This window comes from Phalaenopsis equestris, unplaced genomic scaffold, assembly GCF_001263595.1.
Source record: "Phalaenopsis equestris unplaced genomic scaffold, ASM126359v1 Scaffold000221, whole genome shotgun sequence".
Taxonomy (NCBI): domain Eukaryota; kingdom Viridiplantae; phylum Streptophyta; class Magnoliopsida; order Asparagales; family Orchidaceae; genus Phalaenopsis; species Phalaenopsis equestris.
The window spans coordinates 424,183-449,186 of record NW_018164663.1 but is presented as its reverse complement, the minus strand read 5'-3'; the positions used below and the strand labels follow the sequence as shown (position 1 = coordinate 449,186).

The following is a 25,004-nucleotide window of genomic DNA, read 5'->3' as shown; positions in this document are numbered from 1 at the left end:
ATATCTATTGGTCATTGATATCAAGGTTTCTTTCCACCAAAGAATATAAGAGTTGACAAAGGAATTACCCACACCCAATGACATTTTGGTGGAAAAATTAGGAGTTAGTGAAGTGAGAAGTGATGCAAAAGAAAGATTAGCAGGGTGATATCGAACAAAGCTATCGAACAGAGGAATACCAAGAGATAGTGAATGAGTGAAAGTGTGTGGCAAGGCTGAAAATAGACATAAGATCGTGAGGCAACAATAAATAAATGGAGAATCAGATGAATGATTGCAAGGTAGCAACTGATGAAGCAAAGTGAAGAACTGAGCGTGACTGGGCGTGGTAGCAACAAATGTAGAAGAGACACCACACAAATGAAAGAGAGGGATCAGGAGCGCTCGGGACAACGAATGAAAGGAACGAACGAATAATTTGCAACGAACAAAAGATAGGAGAGGGACTGCAAGAGACAGCAACGACCGAAAGAAATGAATCAAGAGCGCATGAAGCAACGAATGAAAGGAGCATGTTTCTTTTAAATGAAATCGTGCATGAGAGAGTCGAAGATAAGAAGTAGCATGATAAATTGGTTTTACGCCCCATTTCAATTGAGTTTTTAATGTGGGTTTTTTAACTATTTTCATAATTTTAATTATGTAGCATTTTATTTTACAATAAGACTATTACTTATCAGATAATAAAAATTGAAAATTTCTGTATTTATTTTATTCAATACTATTTTAGGTCAAAACAAATAACCCATATATAAACGGGTAAAAATTATAAAATAGCATTTGTTTAAAATTGTTTAAATTGATAATTAAAAAAAAAAAAAAAACGAATAGGCTAAATCGCCTTATTATGTGGTGGCTCAGCATGCCTCATGAATCCCCACTGGTGATTCCATTAAATTAAAAAAAAAAAAAAAAAAAAATTTCGGAAGCCCCCCCTGGCCCAAAGCCCCCCCTGGCCCTAATTCCTCTGTTCCATGGGCGAGGTCACTGTGAGCAGCCACCGATCGAAGAACCGGCGTTGAAGCGGCCGTCGTTGAAACACTCGCCGAGCCTAGAATTTCTGGTAATTCCCGAGTATTTCCTCCTCTCCGCGGCAGACACTTCCTTCGCCGGATCTCGCATACATTCATCAAGTTTTGTTGAGGCTTATTTTAAGTGTGAGATCTCTAATTGCGTGAATGTTGAAATTAGATGTTTGTCTGTGTCAGGTGGATGATATGGTTTTCCATGTGATGAATGCAGGCAAAATAAGTGCAGTTTCTGTGCTTAGCACTCACATGCGCACTGTTCAATTTCTATGTGCTTAGCAAATTTGCTTTTTATATTTTATGCCACCCAAATCTTCAATTAATTGAAACTGGGAATGTTAATTATGATGGTCGATGCAGAAGTAAAACTTTTAGTCTACATTAAAACTCCAAGTTAAATATCCATTTATATAAGTACCACCTGATTCTCATGTATTTCCATGTCTGGCACTTAAACTTTGCCTTTCTACATTTGTATAGAGTTAAATAGTGGAAAAATAAAGTCAAATTGCATTGTCGTTCAGAGATTTGCCCTCTTCTCATGCAATGGTCATGAGACAGCTTGGATAGCCGGTGCCATTGAGGTTAATTACTGCTTCCATGAGCTGGAAATTGGTTAGATATGCTTTTTGATGGAACTATGACAAATCCAGGCTTTTGATTACCTACTTCCATCGCCACTTGTGCATAACTTCAAGCAAATGAGCTCTTAAAGTGTCTCTTGTAATTAGGACAATGTTGAAGTTTTTTTTTTTGGATTTTTGTTTTTATTTTTATTTTGTTTTATGGAGCTATTGATTTATCCGTAAATTAATGCCAAAGGATGAATGAGGTAAATTTTAGTAGAACTAATTTTTCTACCACATAATCCTTCACTTCGACTTGCAATTTAGGTCTGTTTGGGGCAGCTGCAGCTTATCCAGCTTCTGCTGATAAGCAGTTTATCCTGATAATCTGCTGATGACCAGCTGATCCGGATAAGCTGTCTGGTTGTTTGGTTAGTGCGTCTGGAAAACAGCTGATTCTGGAAAATTGACCATCGCCCTTGTTCTGAATAAGTTGTTTAGCTGTTTGGTTAGTGCGTTTTGTAAACAGCTTATTTGCAATTTTTTTAGTTGAATGAACAATCTATCACGCAGAATTTATAATTTTCTCAATAAAATTAAAGTTCAAATGTTAATATATGAAAATACAAAAGAGTTCCTTAGTTTGCTGAAGCCTCTCTATTCTCTCGCTCTTCAATCTCTGCTCCAGTACTCAGGACAGCTATTAAAACCAAAATAAAAATAAAAATAAATCTATTTCCAGGAAGAATCTTAGGATAAACTGATGAAGAAAATTTGTTGTTAAATGGCAGAGGACAAGGGGCACTACAGCCGAATCAATTGTTAGTTGAGAAATTTAGAAACATACCGCATAATTCTTTATGTATTTACATATCAACATTCAAAGTTTGATATTTACACTTATAACAGCTTGTTGCCATAAACACATGAATGCAAAGATGCATTTCATTTTTAAAAATATAACGAACGAAGTATTTATTTTGGATGTGATGTTAAAAATTGGAGTGGTATATATATAAATATGAATGATAAGTTTTAAGCAAATATATGAGAACTTTGTGGTGTATATGTAATTTAAATAATGTCACTTATTAATTTTAGCACAAGGGAAAGAACAAAATGGCAGCAATTATAACACTAGCATAATGGGAAGGATTTTTTTGCAAAGAAATTTAATTTTTAAAGCTGCTAATCATTTTCAGCATTCAACAAACTTAAAATTAGGGAAAGAGCACACATAATATTTTACCTCTTGCTAAGCAAAATGGTCAGCTCATCAACGTATACAGCTCCAACAAAAATTTTTCCCAAAAAAGCTGTACCAGCAGCATGAAGACCACAAAAAAACAAAAACCAAAAAAAAAAAAAAAATTCAAGTCTTATTTAAATTTGCAATGAACTCAAATAGTAATCCACAAACCTTAGCAATGGTCAGAAAAATTGGGCACACAACACTAATTAGGGTTATCTTGTTCTCCCTCATCCTCAATGAGACGTGGCTGAGATTCGGCTTCCCTGCTGCAGTTCTTAAGGATCTTCTTGAGCTTTTTCAGTCCCAATACTAGAAAATCCTTATTCCTCCTAATCTTCATGTACTCCTCAAATCTCTTACAAAACTTCATCCTCTTCCCCCGCCGCCCCTTTGCTGCACGTTGGTAGAAAATGGGAACGAAACAGAGCAGAAATTCCCCACTTCAGTTGCGATAAGGCACCGTTCAGATCAACATATACCTAGGCTAGCTCCAAATTAAGATCTTTTCACTAAAACAGAGTGGAGGAAGGAGAGAAAGAGAGAGCTCAGCTGAAGCCTGGAGAGCAAGATGGCGCGGGTAAGACCGAACGGAAGGAGGAGGAGGCCCAGAAGAGAGGGACGGAGGATGTGTAGGATGGGGAGCCTGACTTTCGGCGTCGGAAGCGAGAGAGGGGCAGAGGCGTAAAACAAGGGACGAAAACGCGGATCGCGGGTATAACCCCGCGATCTGCGTGTAATAGAAAAAATTAAACGCAGTTTTTAAATAATCTGTAGAAACGTGCTAAACAAACACGTAGGCGGCGTTTTCAAAACCCCGCCGCACTTATAAGCTGCCCCAAACGGGCCCTTAATGGCATGTGGCCATTTTTATTCTGTATTGCTTAGGTAACCGATTTCACTTGGTTTATCATGCACATGTACACAATGATGAATTCACCAAGTTTCTTCATAGTACTTTTAGAAATCTAGCTTATTATTTTTATGCTTGATTTGTACTTCATTTTCCTTTGATTAGAGATCATATATGCAAAGATTACTCTTAGCAATGTTTGGCATAACCATGCATATCATATTAATGCTAGTGTTGATGACTATTAAGTTAAGTTTTTCCAGGTTTATATTGATATCTGCTTATTACTAGTAATTGTGTGCTTGTGCATTATATTTCAAGTCTCTTATATTGTATTTTTATTGTTATTATCCTTCCATATCAGGCAATGAAATAAAATGTTTTTCATTTTTTGCATGAATCATATTTTATTAACATGGATATATCCTGTACATGAAATGAAAATCTCGGCCTTCTTCCTATATCAAATCCTTCTTGTTTAACTTGTAATTTTCAATTTTGATCAGAGACGTATGCTATTTTATTGTGCATACTGGTTGTTATTTAAGGTTTTTTCTATTCCATTTGTTATGGATATAAGAGTTCGAGGTATACTTTTTGCCTATGGTCCTAAAATATTTCAATTAAAAGATGCAGTGCTTCTCTAGTTTTGGCTGAAACAAGCAACGTGTACCCATAGATTTGAATTAGTTATGTGTTTTTATCTCATGTTTCTTTCTTTTCTTCTTCATGCATATTTCAAGATTTATTATAATTAGGCTTTGTTTGAGAATGTTGTTTAAAAGCAGTCATACCACCATTTTGATTTGTGTTGAATAAACAGAGAAAAGGCAACATTTAGTTGTTAGATATGTAAATACGTAGGAACTGGGTGGTATGCATGTAAATGCCACCTCACCGCCAAAAAAAAAAAAAAAGATTTTATATCTAAATACATAGGAATTGGGTGGTATGTAATAAAAGATTCTTACTTTATTGAAGTCCATTTGTTCCTTAATGCAGTACTTAGCTATTGTATAAAAAGCTATATTTAAACTTCATATAACCATATTAACGTACAGAAATATAAGTAGTTGAGGATTGAAATTCTCTTCAAGTAATTAGAAAAGGCGATGGAATCTCAATTCCTTGCCTCAACCATTCCTATCTTCACCTGCTTTAGCTTATGGAAGCAAACCTTGTAGCTGTTACCTCAGTATTCTTTCGGGTGCTGCTATTGGAAACTATATGTTATTTCTCAGTCGTAACAATTGATATGATTTCATGACTTTTTTCCATAAGAATGCTGCAATAAGCAGTAAGTCACACCACCATTTTGATTTGTGTGGGAAAAAAAAGAGAATAGGCAAAATTTAGTTGTTTGATATGCAATTACATAGGAATTCGGTGGTATGCTTGTAAATGCCCCCAAAAATAATGATTTTCTATGTTGCTTTGTAGTAAGAAAAGTTTTCTCCAGGAAGCTCTTTTAATATAAATATTCATAGCTTCTTGCATATAAAAATTGCATTTATTTTCTTATAGTGATTTCTATTTCAAAATTTTCCTATTCCTGTGTTTATTGCAATCTTTCTTCCATATTTTTGTCTGTTCTTATCTATGTTAAAAGACTGCTTGGGTTTGAATTTTTTTTAAATTTTTTTCTCAAAAAAATTGCCATGTGGCAAAATCGCCATTCCATGTGGCAATTTTGTTAAATTTTAAATTTATTTATTTTTTGTCGATGAAAGATACTTTTTTTTTTATAAAATGCTCTTTTTTTTTTTAAATTAGCCTATAAAAAGCTTCTTTGTTTCAGTGTAAAAATTCTAGTATGACGATTGTCTAATCTGAACTCTTCACTGCCACTGCACAATTCAAGCCAATGATGGTTGCCGGTGAGATCACTGCACCCAAGGCCGCAGCACTACCTTTCCTTTGCAGCCTGAGCCTGTTAGTCGTGCACTGGCTAGCGCAGTATTTCTACTCTTGGAGTCTCGTCACTCACACCTCTGAAATCCTAGGCCTTTACCTGGTAAAAAAGGAATAATCCATCTCTTCTGGTACATTCATTGTTATTATTGTTATTAACTTCTCGAAACCCCAACTCCAATCCATAATCTTTGTCAGTTTAAAATCATTTTCAATTATGATGCAGATTGTTCATGGAACAATCATGATCGGCATGTACAGCTTGGTCCGGCGAGATCGGCAACACTGTTCGGTAATTGCTCACAACCTATATGTTATTTTGCTTTATCTAACTTCTTATTGAAGTAATTGTAGGGTTTTGGCAGTATTTTAGGGCAGTAGTGCGTGGACTGTTGGGGTTCCCCATAGGTGAGTTCTCCATGGGTTTTATGTTTGATTTGCTGTTAAAGATCTCATTTTCTACATATTCAGTTCAATTGTTTTTTCTATCGCGAGTTGCTTTACCCCTTTTCTTGTCAGGGGCTCTGGTAATGGCATTTGGAGCAATTGTTTTAGGTGCACCAGTAGGGATTCGGTAGGTCAATTTTCTGTGACTAATACGTTGAACATTACTCTTTGAACACCCCCCCACACACCCACCCACACACACACACACACACACTTCTTTGCGGCTTTAAAATTAAGAATTCCCATTATGTGGTCATATTATTTGTTTCCTTGAATTTTGGACAGTATCCTTTTTTTCATTACACATACTCACTGTATCTTACGTATTTCATATTTGCATTTGATGCAGATACTTGACTAGAACAGTCTATTGGTCTCTTTTGATGTCTCTATTCACGGTGAGTTTCTATTTCTTTTATTTCATGTTGATTTTTTGTTGACGACAGGAAACAAAAAAAGAAGAATGATTTTTGTACCCGTGAAATTAACAAAATTTCAACATTTTTTCATGGCATTTGATATAAAAAAATTTAATGGTGGCCCATAACTTTCTTCTTTACTCCTGGATAACAGTAAACATAAGAAAATGTGTTGAATTTGTGAGTGTAACCGCCGTTGCTTTACAGAAATGGGTTTGGAGATAGGGAAAGTAGGGAACGAAGGGGGTGCGGGGGCTCATAATTGTTTAATGTTACAAGTCATGCTTGTAGTTTCATGCACAAAAATGTTGTCTAACCTTCTCATGTGATAGTTTGTTCCTCTGACATGCACCTTTGGCTCATCAAGTGCGGATTGGCATCGTATTTTAGCACATTTTAAGTAAGTTTTCTCTTGGTGTATTATTTGTTATGCTACTGTTTATTTTGATACATGGGTTCGTTCTTGCATGATTAATGGCCCATTAGTTATTATTGTCCTGCATGACTTCTAGGAATGCAAATACAAAGAAAATGAAAAGGAATTTGAAGTGTCAACCATCATCATTTTTGTGGTTGGCCTTTATGAATTCTTATTTCATTCATTCCTTTTTAACTTTACATGTGTTTCAAATCTCTCTTGCTAAAATTTTTCGATCTACGTTTCTCTATGATAACTTTGGTTTACTTTTTTCTTATTGACTATTTCACCCTATTTTGATCACCCCTTGTTAGTGCAAAAAATACCATTTTTTGCACATACCCAAACAATCTAAGTTTTTTCATTATACCAACTTTTATAGGTGCGGCTCTTATGGTCTCTCTAACAAAACCATTTCCTCATTCTTTCTAGTTTGACCATTTATCCATCTAAATATTCCCATTTCTCCACTACAAATGGTTGCAAATTCTTGAACTAATTACAAATTGTTTTAATGCTCCTTTTATCTATTTTTAGTTCAGCCAAACAAATCTCATGTTGATGATGCGTATTTTAACTTTTGTGAATTCTTTTGTTCAAACATAACTTTTTTTTTTGAATCATTTGAGCACTTTCGTAAATTGAAATGCTAATTTTTTTGTTGGTTAGTATTAATAGATTTGAAATAAAAATTTTTTTTCTTAGACCAGAAGAATCTCTTGATGCTTTGGTTTCCCTACCCGCATATGGAAGTGTTATAGGTGCATGGATTGGTGCTTGGCCAATGCCACTTGACTGGGAAAGGCCATGGCAGGTATTGGTTTATCTTTCCTTTTTTTTGAGTTGGAAAGCGTGTCATTTTTGCTTGTGCAATTCTCATTAAAGTTCTCCTTATGAATTTTTGTATTTGTTTATGTGTACTTGTGAAAATTGAATCTATGCTATGGAAGCTTGCTCGCTTGGTTTCTATATGTGAAGGAATAAGTTTCTTAAGGTCTGTTTGGGGCAGTTGCAGCTTAATAATAAGCTGTTGCGTAGCAGTTGACAAAGAAAGCTGTTGCGGATAAGCTGATTATCTGTTTGTTTTTTACAATTCGAAAACAGTTGTATTGCAGCTGTTGCTAGATAAATGATCATTCTGTCCTTGTATAGTAATGCTGCTTGCAACACAAACATTTATTACCAGTACATTCTATACTTTAAAAATACATATGCAGTGCATAACGTTACGAAATAGAGGTAGACACCCCACTTAACAGTAATTAACATGACTACTAAAATTAAATAAAAAACTATTAAAACAGTAATTAATAATATGATAATATTTTTTTTAAAATGCAGATGACATATGACACAAGCTAAGTTGTACTTCAGGGATACTTTCCATGTCTGATCACTCTCGGCGGTAGAATCTTTCAGCCTATCTGTCCATCGAAAATAGTCACAGTTTTTCGTGATTCTCCGTGGGTAGGGGTGTAAACGAGGTGAACAAGAGCGAGCCTAGGCTCAACTCATTTTCGGCTCGTTAAAAAATGCCACTGTTCGTGTTCGACTCATTTATATTCCGAACAAAAAAAATTGTTCGTGTTCGGCTCTTTTTCTTAGCTAGACGAACACGAGTTGTTCATGAACAAAGAGCTATTTTGATATCCTTATTTACGCATGCAACCATCAGGGGTGTAAACGAGTCAAACTTGAGGGAGTTCAGACTCAGTTTGTTAAGAAATATTATTGTTCGTGTTCGACTCGTTTATATATTGAGCTGAAAAAATTTGTTCGTGTTTGACTTGTTTGCTTATCGAACCGAACACGAGCTGTTCACGAACAATGAGCCATTTTGACAACCCTAGTCATATGGACATAAGATGTTAAGGATAGGGTAACATTTAAATCCTTATAATTTATATTAAAATATTCTTTTAAATAAAATTTAATATATTTTTCTTCCATTTTAATTATTAATTTTAATTGATTATAAGCCTTTATAGCCTTGTAGTCAATTATATATAATTATAAATCTTTGTAGCCTTTAGTCACACACACACACACACACATACATATATATACATATTTATATATATAATTATTTCAAGCCAAAATGAGCCGAACACGAATAACAAAACTTTGTTCGTGTTTGACTCGTTTGCTTAGCGAACGAATCGAACACGAGCTACTTAATAAGCCAAACACGGACTATTCACAAAAAACAAACTGTTTTGACAGCCTTATTCGTGGGTACCTGTAAAACTATCTCCTATAGTTATGTTGCTGACGTGAAGTTAACAGAGAGCTTTGAAGTCCACAATAATAGTGCATTCCTCTAGAGCTACCAAAAATCCTCGAGCTCATCTTTTCTGAATACTTAAAAAAACATACACTTAAAAATAACACAAGCAAAAATTGATAACAAAAGTAATTAATTATTGTTTTATGCAGCTCTGAGGTATTAGAGAACTCCGTATATCAACCAATGAATCTATCACTGCAAGAAGACAACAAAACTAATAAAAAAGAAGGTTTTTGATTGCCTTTAACCCACAGGATACCAAAATCTAGTGTGTTACATATGCATATCACAAAAAAAAATCATAAATAAGAACCTCAAAAACCGTAGCACTGAAAAAAATGAGAAGCTTGATTGCCTTCATTAGAATTTCACATGTGACATCAATCTATAACATACATACCATCTATTAGATCCCATAAGCTCAAACGTCTCATCACACCCCTCAAAATCCATCCAGAAGAACCCACATTAAACCCTAAAACCTAAATGCAAAATGAAAAGTACACATACAAATTGCGTAAAAAACCAAAACAGTGAATATCAAATGCATAAGGAACAAAAATAAACATGGATTGTATAAAATACTGATACAATAAACAATGAATGCTTTCAATAATCATTACAATTAATAATATGATAAAAACTAACATTCACTTCAATCATCCTCCAACTATCGCATCCATAATTTGTTCCCTCAACTCAGTCATCTCGCTTGCACCTTCCCCGTCTTTATTGCAGGTATTGAGAACATTATTTTCAGCCTGTGATAAAGACTGCCTTAGACGGTACTCATATGCCTCGTCAGGGACATGTTCACAATCCTCGTCTGTTCTATAGAAATCGATGTTGTTTCTGGAATGATGCCGCCGAATATAATTCTGAAGAGCCATCGTGACAATCACAATCTGCACTTGTTTGAAAAACAGGTAAGATGACATCGCGAAGTATAACCGATTTCTTCTTCCAAACATTAAAAATCCTCTCAATAACACCACTTAAGGATGAATGCTTTTTGTTGAACATTTCTTTTCTGCCCCGCGTGACATTACTGACTCGCTCAAAATGAGGTATGTGGTATCTCGTATCGGGATAGAGCCTGAGATACCCTCGTTGCAACGAACTTTTCTTTAACACCGCGTAAGGATGAATGCCTTTTGTTGAACATTTCTTTTCTGCCTCGCATGACATTGCTGACTCGCTCAAAATCAGGTATATGGTATCTCGTATCAGGATAAGGTGTGAGATACCCTCGTTGCAACGGATACCTAACATCAGCCAAATAATATTTACCTGATGTGAATTGAGTGAATAGTATTGAAGGAAAAAAGAATTAGGAGGATTGCTTAGTCTCAAGCAAATTTGTGGGTGGTGTGGGAAATTGTATTTGTTATTCTGTGTTGCAGATTTGAATATTCGACTGTCATGTGCAGTCTTTTCAACCGGTTGTGACAAAAGTGCCGCCATGACATTCTGCATCATGGACCCACATCGATCGAAAAATGCAATTTTTTCATTATTTGCAATACTTGCATCAATGTATGTTTCATCGATTGCTCCGATACAATTTTAGAAAGATAACAAAACATTACGTAATTACGATATTTTTATGAAAGTTGAATGCAATAAATTGGATAAATTATCTTAAAGCATGACATAACGTTCATTGTGTGAAATATCTGTGGAGGTTCATACAAATGTAGGATCTGTTGGCTTTATGACTTGTTAAGAAAAAGTGACAAGTGCATTCAACTCTACTGAGAAATATCTGCAAATCGTTTCAGAAGAATGTTGAGATCGCTTCATAGCTCCTCACATTGATTCATTCTGCGATAATATGTAGAGGGTTATTGCTAACATCTATTGTGAAGTCATTTTAGATGAGCCATGAAGTCCATGATTTCTTTGTAGTTTCTCCAACAGATCGGTGAATATCGCATGTGTCATGAGGAACATATTGGTAAATCTCATTGGGTGGTCTGCAAACAACTTCTCAACCCATTTGTCGCCAATATATGCAAATTTCTTGCAAGAAAAGCACTCTAGGCTCAACAACGATAACAACAACAGAACCTTTATCCCACTAAGTTGGGTCAGCTACATGAATCATTTTTCTCCATTATGTCCTATTTAGTGTCATTTTTTCATTTAATTCTAATAAATTAAATCATTTTTTATACAATATGCCTAAGTCATTTTAGGTCTATCTCTGTCTTTCTTAACATAAGTTGAATCTAAAACATCTACTCTTCTATATGAATTATCAGGTGGTCGACGTTTAATGTGGCCAAACAATCTAAGACGACTCTCTCTAGTCTTGTTCATCATTGGAGCTACACCAACCCTATCACGAATATATTCATTTCGCATTTTGTCTCTAGGTGTATAACCACTCATCCAGCTAATCATTTTCATCTCGAGAACACTTAATTTAGTTTTTTGTACAAGTTATAATATTCGTACATCAAGTATACTGCAGATGCAACTTTTCTTCTACTCCTTTTTCTAGTTGCATTCATGTATTTCAGTATCCAAATGACTAACACATAAGCATCAATGAATTGACTACAATCATATAAGGTTACTAATAAAACTAACATAAGAAAATATCATTAAAGAAGTAAATATAAAACATTAACGACAAATGAAACTCTCAAGTAAAGTGACATATCCAAAGGAGTATAAATATCTTAAGCATCATGAAAAACCATAAACAAATAGAAATTTTCCACAAGAATCCATTAAAAAATAAAGTGTCCCTTAAATGTCACAGCTCCCATAACTTAGGTAAGCCACCCTAAAGTCAGCGGACATCGTTATGAAAAACTCTCTCAGAATTGAATCTTCAAGCAACTTCATAAAGAACAAATGCAATGACATGTCCTCGTTAATTTCTAGAGTTGCATCCATAATTCATGTAACCTGCTGGACAGAAGTTGCTTGTGATGGGTCAGGGTCATTGGTGCATGAAGCCACCAACTGTGAGATCTGACTTCTAAGAAAAACAACTCCCTCTTTTGGTTTTTCTTTCAACCCGGTGATGCTTTGACTGGCTCGTGGACTCAACTTCATGAAGGTCCGGGCTGGGACCTTCATTGGAATCACCCGTTTGATCAGCTCCCAAATTTCTGGGGATGCCACCAAACCTCGCCTCAGTGGAGGCACATGCATTGTTGTCCGGTGCCATGACACATTCAAACATACAATCCAACTCCTCAAGTTCAGGATCGATTTTACTGTATTTAAAATTATTTTGCAGTTGGTACTAGTTATAAATTCGCTCATATAACATTTTGGATTTGAGAACAAATTAAATTTTGACGTGTAAGAGTTATTTAAAAAATATTCACCGTCAGTCTTTTTGCCCACCACTTCTTGGAAGCATCAGTCTTTCGTTTTACCGGATCCCGCTCCAAGTCCGTTGATCCTCGCTTCAATTCCTCTCAGATTTTTCAATCCTTGTTTAACTGACCTGACTTTTTTTTTATAACTGTATTCTATCATACTCTCTGTCTTTACTTTCCTTAAAATTTTTAATAATATTTTACCCACCTTTCTTGTTGAAATAGATTGTTGGTCTATTTTCTAGTTCGACATTTTTAAGGTAAATGTTGCAAAATATTAATTTATTTTTGTCCCACATTACAGATGAACCAACCTCTTTTGTTTTAACTATTGTATTAGTAGCATGAAAAAAAATAATTAAAATAAATATGAATGCCACAATCTTGCAACCCAAAGAAAAATATGAATGTCATAATATCTTCACCAATGCCCCTCGACATCACACTACAACACTACCTACACATCACTATTGCCGCCACCTCCACATGCAAACCAACACATCAAGACACTAACACAACAACACCACCACCACCACCTCCACACACCAACATCTTCACACAAACACAACCAAATACCAACCACCACTTCCACAACACCATTACCTTCACACATCCACCAATACATCTTCTAATACAAACACAACCACACACCAACCAACACCTTCACAACACCAGCCATCACCTTCACAACACCATCATCTTTGCACATCTACCAACACGGCCTCTAACACAAACACAACCACACACCAACCACAACCTCCGCAACACCACCACATCCACCAACACACATCCTCTAACACTCACACAACCACACACCAACCGCCACCTCCACACATTTATCAACACATTCTCTAATACGAATACAACCACACACCAACCACCACCTCTACACACAAACCAACGTACACCACCAACAAACATCAAATGTAAAGATAAAACCCCATCCCATATTTTTTATTTGATGAAGTTACATATAGAGCACCCAAAACATTGCTATCAACAAATCAAGCGTCCTCTTTCAGCCATTTGTCAAAATTATCAGTCAAACATCAAAGATAAAGATAAAACCCCACCTCATATTTTTCATTTGAGCTTATTGCATATAGGGCACCCGAAACATTGCTATCAACAAATCAAACACTCTGTTTCAACCATTTCTCAAATTGTCTCTCAATTTTATTTGAGGATACTACATACAGTGCACCTGAAACATTGTTAATAACAAATCAAACACCAGCTTTCATCTATTTCTCAAATTCTTACTCAAATATAAAAGTAAAGATAAAACCCTATTTCATATTTTTCACTTAAGGATATTACATGCAGGGCACCCGAAACATTGCTATAAAAAAATCAAGCACCCTCTTTCAGACATTTCTCAAATTCTCATTCAAACAAAAAAGTAAAGATAAAACCCCATCCCATATTTTTGATTTGGGGATACTGCATTCAGGGCACCTGAAACATTTCTAACAACAAATCAAGCTCCCTATTTCAGTCATTTTTCAAATTCTCACTCAAACATCAAAGGTAAAGATAAAACCCCTTTCAATATTTTTCATTTGAGGATACTACATACAGGGCACCCGAAACATTGCTATCAACAAATCAAACACCCTCTTTCAGCCATTTCTCAAATTCTCACTCAAACATCAAAGGTAAAGATAAAACCCCATTTCATATTTTTCATTTTTAATAAATTCACAATAGTTTGATTGTGACAAGCATAAATGCATCGATTTTGAGTGCCATGTATGAAATTTACCCAAAATATTGCTATCTACAGATCAATCATGCTTTTCATCCATTTTTCAAACTCTCACTCAAACATCAAAGGTAATGATAAAACCCCATCCCATATTTTTCATTTTTAACAAACTCACAATGATTTGATTGTGGCAAGCATAAATGCATCGGTTTTGAGTGCCCTGTATGTAATTTACCCACAACATTGCTATCTACAAATCAATCATGCTCTTTCATCTATTTTTCAAACTTTCACTCAAATATCAAAGGTAATGATAAAACCCCATCCCATATTTTTCATTTTTAGCAAATTCACAATGGGATTGTGGCGAATGTAAATGCATCGGTTTTGAGTGCCCTTACCCAAAACATAGCTATCTACAAATCAAACAAGTTTTTTTATCCATTTTGAAATTCTCACTCAAATATCAAAGATAATGATAAAACCCCATGTCATATTTTCTATTTAAAGCAATTACATACGAGGCACTAGAAACATTGCTATCAACAAATCAAACACACTATTTCATCCATTTTTGAAATTCTCACTCAAACATCGAAGGTATCAAAGGTAAAGGTAAAACCACATTCAATATCACATTCAAACACAAATTCACGAAATTCAAATTCGAAATCATAAAGAGAAAGCCACAAATCACAAAATCTAAATTCTCACTTCAAACCACAAATGAGAAAGCTAGAAATAGCAGCTAGAAATAGCAAAATCCAAATTATTTGCAAGCCACAAATGAGAAAGCCAGAAATCACAAATAGAAAGTCATTCCATCGGAAAAAAATAGGTGATACAGTGGGAGGATAGAGAGCACAGTAAATTGAGAGAGAGCCGGAGATCAGAGGTAAGAGAGAGAGTAGAGAGGCAACCTGTTGCCACCAGAGATCGGAGGAAAGAGGGAAATGAGAAAGACAACCCGTTACCACCAGAGAGAGGCGCGAGAGAGAGGCGATCGAGAGAGACGAGGGCAGAAGAAACGCGAGAGAGAGGACAGCGATGAGAGGGGAGTGCTAGAGCTATTATGGTAATAAGTTTGCGAGAAAACACGAGTTGCGGGCCCACATTTAACGTAATTTTTTAAGAAAAGTTGCCGCGCCGTTGTTTTCAAACGGTTCATCCGGTGTTTTTAGAACACGCCGCTCCAAATAAGCCGCCCCAAATGGGCCCTTAGTTTATTGGGAATCTTCACAAGTTGTCTATGAAAAATGATGCACAAATTTATCTAGGGTCTATTTGAGATTGTTTTTATTTTTGTTTGAGCTTTTGTTTAAAAACATGTTTTCTTAATCATAATTTACTTATTTTTTAATTTTTTAAATTAATTAATTTGTTTTAAAAACTTTTCAAAATAATATTAGGTATTCTGGGTGTTTTTAAAACAATTATCACTATTGCTGACTGCCGCCATTTCTGCTCATGTGCTGTTGCCCTTTTGTTGCTATCGATTGCTGTTGCCCGGTTGCCATTGGCAACAACTGTTGCAATCACCATTGCCTCATTGTCCATTACTGTTGCTCGGCCATTGACTGCCACTATCATCATATAAAGCAATTTATTTAATATTAAAAAAATAAAAATACTTTCTTAATTTGTGAGATATTTCTTTTCAAATTATTAAATAAGCAAGATACAATAAAAATAAATTATTAAAAATAATTTGAAAGTGATTCCCAATATCCCCTTTGACTTGTGCATTTATATTTTTCTTGTTATATATAGAAATTTTTAGTTGTGTTTGTGCTAAAATTACAAGAGTTTGAAATTTCTTAGATTGCTTGTGCTTTAATATATTGGGTGCTTTTATTAATATATCTTAAAAAACTATTTTTGTACACAAACATTGATGTTTCATATATGGTTAGTTCATTTATGCAGTACAAGAATTTGAGACTCGTCAGCATTGCGTTTCTTAAATAAGCATTAAAGTGTATCTGTTTTTCACGAACCCGCTTTTTGTAAATTGTGCTTGTTAGGACTATTTTGAGTCCCCCTAAAATCAAGAAAATATATGGATAATCTGCCTCACGGGTTTGTAAATACATTCAATGTTTACTAAGTTTATCAGGGGGATAAGCCAAGGACTCAAGTCCAATTTTGCTATCTCCTAGTTGATCTAAGAGTCTGGTGAGTCAGTGTCTCAATATGTGCAGTAAAATCTTTGCTCCGTCAAAAATCAAAATTAGACCAATTTAATTGCTTAGGCTGCCTAGCCTATAGGACAAGTTTGTAAGACCCCTTATTGTGTTGATGCTAGTATTTGATTTGTACACCTATATGGCACTTAGACTAGGTTCAATACTAGTCAGTCAGATCAGAACAATCAACTTGTTGAAGTGTTAGGAACTTAACAAATTGACCATTGATTTCAAGTCGACAGAAGTTGTCCAATCATGTGTACTCAGTCTAGAAGGTAAAGAGTTGAAGTCGCCTAAAGATGCCAATGCTACTTGCCCAAGTCTCAAAAACCATTTGGCTGACTTGCCAAAGCTAATTGTCAGAAGTTGAGAAGTGTAAGTTACCGGTAGTGACTTAATGTGAATTAAGCTCTTTTTCTTGGAAATCCATATTTATTCTTTATTAATCAGATAGCTAGATGCTAGTAAAGTCTATTTTACAACAATTACTTGCAAAGCATCGCTATGTACGTTATTTGTATTGCCCATATATGGCCTTTTGTGCAATGCTGAGCCTTTACCCCAGCTTATAAGTAGGTGGTGGGCCAAGAAGTTGAATCATTTGCTAGCTGTTGTATTTTTAGGCAGTGTAGCGAAAAATTGGAGCTTTTTACTCTAGATTCTTTTTTTTTCCTCTTATTGTTTCCTTTTTTCCTAGCTATTGTTATCATTAAGGTTCTATTGTTGTCAACGATAAAATTAGATATAAGATGAGTTGTGGGTCACATGTACAAGAATGTTGAAAGCTAGTTCCATAGACCCCAAAACTGAAATATAGTTAATTCCCAAATATAAAATTAAACTCAATAGCGTAAAAGATATATTATGGGCTTTACAATGCAAGTTGCATTTTTTTTACTAGTGTTGTCATAAAGCCCACAAGGAGTTGTATGGGAAGCAATTCATTTGATGAATAGCTTGAACTTTGTTCGATCAATGCTCATTCAAATTAGTTCAAATTAATAACCAAAGAAGTTTGAATGCTTTTTAAAAGCTTGAATGCTAATTTAACTAGACTTGAATATTGTCCAAATTGTTAATTTATATTCATGAATAAATTTGATGTTTAATAATTAACTTATTAAAGGATTGATATTAAGCTCAAGGATAGTTTGTATGTTATTAAATTAAAATTTGATTAAATATAATTTATATATTAACTTATTTCATAAAAATATATTATATATTTATTTATTAGTTTTGACTACTTGGTTAATTTACATCTCTTATTTCCAAGTGAGCTACACCGAGATTATCACTAATATGAGCATGCCAGTGAGAGTACTTCAAAAATAAATATGATTTTTAATTAGAGACTTAAAAACATGTTTGATCTCTTGCTAAAGCTAAACTAATAAAAAATCATTAATCGCATTAATTTAATGAACCATAATTAACATCTAGAGTCGAACATAATAATACGTCAGCATAGTTACTAATTATTTTCTTATTAATTTGGTATTTTTAAAATAATTAATTTACTTTCAATTATTGTTTATTAAATGTATGAGTTTCTAATAGTAAAAAGGAATTAAATAAAATAAAAATCATAAAGAAAAATAGAAGTCGCTAAGCACTATATTTTGTTCATTATTAATTTATTATTTCATCATACAATGTTTATATAAAGCTTAGCCGACTTATATGTCACGAAAATTTGACTACCCATATTGATTTCATAAAACTGTAAATTTTCTTTCTCACACACAAAAAATTGTCTGGAATTATTTAACCTAAATCTTGACTAATCTCACATAAAGATTCCAAACAAACCTGTGGACATGCCTTTTGCTTCATAGTAATTTTAAATTGTTCCCAGTCTCGGGACCCTTTCTCTTGAATTAATATATCTAAGAAAAATTTTTGTTAGCTAGAAGAGATTAGTATAAGGTTAAATAAAATTAAATTTATCATTTTTTAAATATTTAATGAACTAGTTTGTTAGTATGCATTTATGTTAAATGATTGCAGAAGATTGTTTGTAACATTTATTATTTTGTTTAATTGATATGAAGTAGTTGGATACTAATTTAAATTTGTTGAATTGCTTGTTCACTTAGGCTTGTAAAATAATATGTTGATTTGAAATGTCTCTCGTTCAAAATTTTAGTTTACTTATTTGCGGATACAAATACTCATTTGATTAATTTAGGTAAGCTAAAGGCAAGTGAAGTTCAATTATAAAAAAAAATTAAACAATTCAAATATGAACATATAAGTTAAAGCATGCCAATTTTTAGTATGACCAAGCTAAGCCCAATCTTTTATACGGTTGCCTCAACTTAACATGATTACAATTCTACTCTGAAGCTCATCAAACTTTTTCTAAACTTGAGGAACCTCATATATGTGATGAGCTTGTAATACTAATCCTTAGGCTTTTCTTTTGCTCTAGATTGTACATATGACTTACATGCTTTCCAACGAGTATAAGCTCCATGCCATTTGATTTAAGTTGTCACAATCTAAATTTTAGACTTCTATAGATGTTACCTTCTATTGATTAATTTAAATCGCCGTAACACCACAATAAATATGTTACATCAATTAGTTTTTCTAATGAATGCAAGCTCTAAATCAAATTATTCGGGCTAACTCATATCAACCAACACTAGCTTCACATACATCCATACATTTCTGCCCTAGATACTTGAGATGAGTTAACCTATAGTTGCTAATTTGATTCTTTAGATCTTGCAAATTATCGCATTTTGAAGTTGGTAGATTTCACTAGTATGTATAGGGTGATAGAATCATGAGATTTTGATAGAGAAAGTATATTTAGAGTGACTGAATCATGAGATTTTGATCTAGCTTATCTCTATTACTCATTAATTTATTACAAATTAATTTAAACAAAAATATCAAATTAAAGTTTGTGCCCATTGGAATTCTCGATCCCAGATCTAAATAAATATTAATCTAGACATCATTAAACAATTTGACCGAACAAACTTAATATACCTTTTGGAAAAGTAGCCTAGAGTCTTTTGATTGAACATTGCGGAGTTTCACTGATTTAATGATTTTGATGAAAGCTTGATAAAAGACTTTGTTGATGAGGCCATTGATGATAATGAGTTTGAACAAAATTCAATCATGGCTCCAACATGGTTTGATCAATGACTAGATCTTATTCGAACATGGATCGAACAAGATTTGATCATGGGTAAAAAATAATTTGAACAATGATCAAGGCAAGTTTCAAGAAGATTTGAACGTTATTCAAGTATAATTAGAAGTGTATCATTTTGCTCTCACAAAATTTTTTAAAATTGTCTCATTTGAGTTATTATATTATGTGCACTGGTGTCTTTTCCAAGCATATATGTAGAGAGGCATTAGATTGCTCATGCCATGTATAGGGCTAGGAGGTGTTAGAGAAAATTGTTAGCCAGTTTATGCTTAATGAGCTTATTGTGCTTAACATTGGAGCCAATGACATAATTGTTGTTATTTGCATTGATTAATACTTTGAAATATGTCGTTGAATGTCAATGCAAAGGTGAGCATTTTTGCAACAAATTTGTCATCCAATGCAGACCCATCTACTATCATTTCTTGCTTGATGAGAATAGTTTGAATCCTGATTATATCTAAACACTCGTATATTCACTTTCTTACATGTATGATGTGGAGCCAAAAACATTTTGAACTACTCGATTCAATTTCGTTTGGTCGAGTCTGTTCAATTACCTTCCAAGGTTTGGGAAACTCCATTGGACATCTTTGTCTTAATTAACATTATTATTAGGGTTAATTTCCTTTGGGATTATATATTTAATATTTGTTTTTTTTTGTACTGGTGTAAACCACATCATTGCTATTATTGTATTATTTTGAAATTCCTTCTCAGATTTCTCACCTTTATGAGTATTGCATCTTTGCTCTTATAAGTGGGTTTGTTGTATATTGTTATAGTGCAAGTGGTGATCCTCCTCGACGTTCGTACCATCGTCGATTTTTTTGACTTGCCATGTTTTCTGCTGTTTTCTTTTTGGATAGCAGACAAACTGATTCTTTCCTTTCAATCCCTCGTCATTTCCTCATTACCTTCTTTTCTTACTATTCTATAACCTTCATATAATGCGTACTAATCTTCTTACACCTTTTAGGAATCCTGGAGTGCTTTCATTTGGTATTAAATCTATAAAAATACTAAATTTTTAGAAATTTGCTAGTCTCCATTCCCAAAATCTGAATCTACATAACTAATTTCTCTATCTAAACTAATACCCCCTATTAATCCTAACCCTAATCCATCTACATAACTAATTTCTCTATCTAAACTAATACCCCCTATTAATCCTAACCCTAATCCTCACTCTTCATCAAACTAGAATTCTTTCCTTGGCCGAAATCATAAGGATTAAGGGTTTGTTTGGGGTAGTTGCAGCTTATTAAAAAACAGCTGTGAAGCTGTTGAATAATAATCTGATGCCCAAAAAACTGCTGTGGCTATTACAATTATTTTTTTTAAAAATTAGACCGCAGATAGAAAGCTGCCACAAACCTAGTCAGGAGTCGTGAAAAAATGTAGATTTCAGCGGCAGTTTTTTGGAAAAGTTCCCAAAACGCAGTTTACCCAAACAAACAAAACTACGATGCGATGTCTAACCGCCACTGCACCACCGCACCACCGCACCACCGCACCAAACAAACCCTAAATCCATCATGCTACTAAGGATAAATCCTCAAATTGGTGTTTAGGAGCTTATCATAAAGAATATTTAGCTAGAAATCCTTTAACTACAACGTTGGCTCGGTGATTTTGAAAGAAAACAAGAAGAGGAAGTTCACTCATAGCAACAACGACGCCCAACTGGATGCAGAAGATGAAAATCCTTTCCACCAAGAGGTCTCATGTAATGAAGAACCAATGGCACCAGGCACAAAAAATATGAGCAACTTTGGAGTGAAGTTTGATATAACAAACTTGACCGTCTTATGGATTAGGATAATTTTATTGAATAGTGCTAACATGTGATACAGGTCTTTGAGTGCAAAAATGTTCCATAGTATGGTGAAATTTTCTGCCACTAAATTAAAGCCAAGAACTTTCTTATTGTAGGAGAACCTAAAGTGTCTACACTTGAAAGAAAAGTAAAGATCACAATTTGGTCCAATGATGAAGGAGATGCAGAGTAAGTACTACCTAGTATATTACAAATATGATGTCTTTTCCAGACTTCATCATTAGAATGGCCTATCAATAAAGAAGCATACAGTTGAATTTGATTAACTCATATTGAAGCGTTATTTGATGAAACCAAAGAACAACACCGTAGCCCAGTAGTTTGGAGGATTGAGACCTTAGATTTGTAATGTGATACAATTACAACCCTACTGAACCTAGAGAGCTATACAGACCTTAGTCCTAATAGTGGAGAAGCAGCATAATAACATCAAACTTGCTCCACACTTAAAACAGGGTTCGATTATAGCGTCGGGCATCAGGATTATCCTAACTAGAGTGCCTAATCTTGCCCCATATGAGAAGAAAGCCAACATCGGAAGGAGCAAAGATTAATCGGGCTGGCAACCTCAATAAATTCTTAGCTATAAATTATTTTAAGTGTCATCGATATGGGTACATTGCATCCAACTGCCCAAATATAAGAATATTTATTTGTTACTGAGATAGGTGTAGTGGAAGAAGTTATGAGTTGAGATTCTAGAGATGAGAAGAATGTAGAGAAGTACTAGCTATTCACAAATGATGGTAAAATATTTGTGGTTTGATAGGTTTTTAGGACGAGCTCATATGGGAGCAATAGTGGCTTAAACATAGCATTTTTCGTACTCGTTGTACTGTGAAAGGGAAGTGTGTCATCTTATTATAGATGGAGGTAGTTATGAGAATATAATATCTAACCAGATGCTAATAAAATTGAGTCTTACTACCCATAAGTATTTTGAGCATATTATTACTTTGTTGAAAGAATGGAATGAGATTAGTGTTGATAAAATGTTCATGGTAGAGTTTTCCATTGGCAATAAGTTATGAGACCAGGTTTGGGGTGATGTCCTATGGATGCCGGCCTTATTTTATTCGGTCAATCATGAAAATATGACATACATGATTCATGACGGCCATATGAACATGTATTCTTTCATCAAAGATCAGAAATGCATCATACTTCTGTTATTAAAGAAATAAGCATTGATGAGTATTCATATAGAGATATATTATTATTCATTGCATTTTTGCAGGTTATGGGAGAGGCTCTAGTGTCATTGATCTTGGTGTTGTTGGAGTGCAATGTGATGGAGTCGATGCTTGAGATAGTGTGACCTCTTTTAGACAAGTTTCAAAATTTTATGATTGATAGTCTTATCATTTGGATTAGCACCCTGTGTTCTGTGTGAGATTTAATATCATAGATCTCATTTAAAAATTAATGCTCCTCATGAACAACTTATCAAATACAATAAATAGAGTATGGCAAGCTGCAAAAGGAGATTAAGAATCTAATGGTCCAACTAGTTTTTGACATTGCCAATCTATTTTGTACTACTTTTGATTGTGTTCAAAAAGGATGAATTGTATGCATGTGTATTGATAGCAATAGACTGAATAAGATCACCATTAAGTGCCAGTTTCTCATTCTAAGATTGGATTACTTGTTGGATAGAGCTTGTAACTTCTCTAAAATGAGTTGCATAGAACTAGCAACTTCTCTAAAATGAGTTACATAGAGCTAGCAACTTCTCTAAAATGATTTATGCAGTAGCTGTAATTCAATTAAAATAAGACTAAGGGAGAGTGAAGGACAATCTTTAAGATGTAAGATGAGTTATATGAGTGAACAATTAAGTGTCAGTTCCTTATTTTAAGATTGGATTACTTGTTGGATAGAGCTAGCAACTTCTCTAAAATGAGTTGCATAGAGCTACAACTTCTCTAAAATGACTTATGTAGTAGCTGCCATTCGATTCAAATAAGGCTAAGGGAAGTGAAGGACAATCTTTAAGATCTAAGATTAGTTATATGAGTGAACAATTATGTCTTTTGGCCAGTTCAATGCGTTGGGCACTTTTATGAGGCTGATAATCTAGATTTTTTAAGCCTTCGTTATGAAATTCATGGTTGTATATTTTCATAATAGGCTTGTAATCTCTGCGCCCAAAATCAAATTATTTCAAACCTAAATAAGGTTTTTAGGACATAATATTGTCCGGAATACAATTATTCCAATTGAAAGAAACATTGAATTTGCTTCTAAATTTTCAGATGAAATTACTGATATTCGACAATTACAAAGATTTCTTGGTTCGCTCAATTATGCAGCAGACTATTACAAAAATCTTGCTTTAGATGCTGCTATTTTTTATAATAGATCAAAGAAACAGCATAATCCATGGACAGAAAATCATACTAAAGCTGTCCAATTAATTAAACAAAAGAGAGAAAGACAAGGAGGGGTGGATCACCCCTCATCAAAGGGTTAGAATGACACCCCAACGGGGTGTATTCACCTTTAGAGGGGGGAGAGGTAGGGGCCAACCTAATGTGGCTCCACGAAAATTTGTTGATTTACAACGATATCTATATGGTAGTCTAATGACTTCCACATCAGAAACTAAATCTCCTCAATCTCAGGAATTACAAATCCAATGAGTCACAGAATTTGTGCAAAAAACAACGAAAGAAAAAATCTTCGAAATCAATTTAGAGGATTATGAAATTAATGATCCTTGGAAAATCCAGGAAAGATATTTAGGCACAATTGCCTATGCTCAAGATAGACTTGATCGAGAATCATATGAGACAATCCTCATTTCATTACAATGTGTTGAAATTCAACATGATTATAATGAACCAAATAAATCTATTGCATATAGCAAGACGACAATAAATCGCATCTTGCATCAGAGAGATTGGGGTTTAACTCCTTTCCAGACTAAACATGTTGAATTTATTCATCCTGTAAGTAATCAGAAAAAATCATTTCTTTTTAATTACTGGACCTATGTCCAAGCTATGAATCGAGCTTTCTTGCTTATTAATCCAAAACATAAACACTCTTGGTTTTTTGTGTTAATGCCTGAAATTTTGAATAAAGAAATACTAAATTGGTTTTTAGAATGGTGGGAAAATTTCGGAGCCACCAATGAAATTCTTCCAGAACCCATAAATGATCTTTATCCAATGTGGGTTAATTCTTCTCCTCAGCTCGGCAAAATAAAAAATGAAATTCTAGCCGATGGAATGTGTGAATTATTATTCTTCTGTCAAGCACAAATTCCATGGATCTTTGCTTGGAATCTATGTCATCAACAAGACAGAGTAAATGTCAAAAGATTATGACGGACCTTCTTCATAAAATGGTGGTCACAAATCGTTGTTGGTGATAAAATAATTCAAATTAATAAAGTCATTAATTCTAATGTCGAAAATAATCGAGAAAAGAGATCTCAAGAATTTTCACTTATGGAAATTCATGATCAAATTAAAAGGAAATGTCCTCAAGAATCTCCGGATCAAATCAAACAAAGAATATAAGAACTTTATCAGAAACAGATGAAAGAATTATTTGAAGCAGAGAAGA

General features: G+C 34.1%; 1 protein-coding gene across 5 annotated transcripts in view; it reads left to right on the top strand.

The window, feature by feature from the left end:
• The first annotated feature begins 949 nt into the window (after nt 1-949).
• Nucleotides 950-25,004, top strand: part of LOC110023164 (phosphatidylinositol-glycan biosynthesis class F protein) — a 32,428-nt gene continuing 8,373 nt past the window's right edge. For 2 of the 5 annotated variants that reach the window (XR_002293859.1, XM_020722436.1), the window contains exons 1-8: nt 950-1,063; nt 5,495-5,710; nt 5,834-5,899; nt 5,973-6,015; nt 6,127-6,181; nt 6,404-6,452; nt 6,806-6,873; nt 7,597-7,705. Coding sequence is in view for 4 of the 5 variants with exons in the window: in XM_020722436.1 (XP_020578095.1) it covers nt 5,561-5,710; nt 5,834-5,899; nt 5,973-6,015; nt 6,127-6,181; nt 6,404-6,452; nt 6,806-6,873; nt 7,597-7,705 (540 nt within the window). In the remaining variant the exon portion in view is untranslated. The other 3 variants (XM_020722437.1, XM_020722439.1, XM_020722438.1) reach the window with 3 other exon arrangements.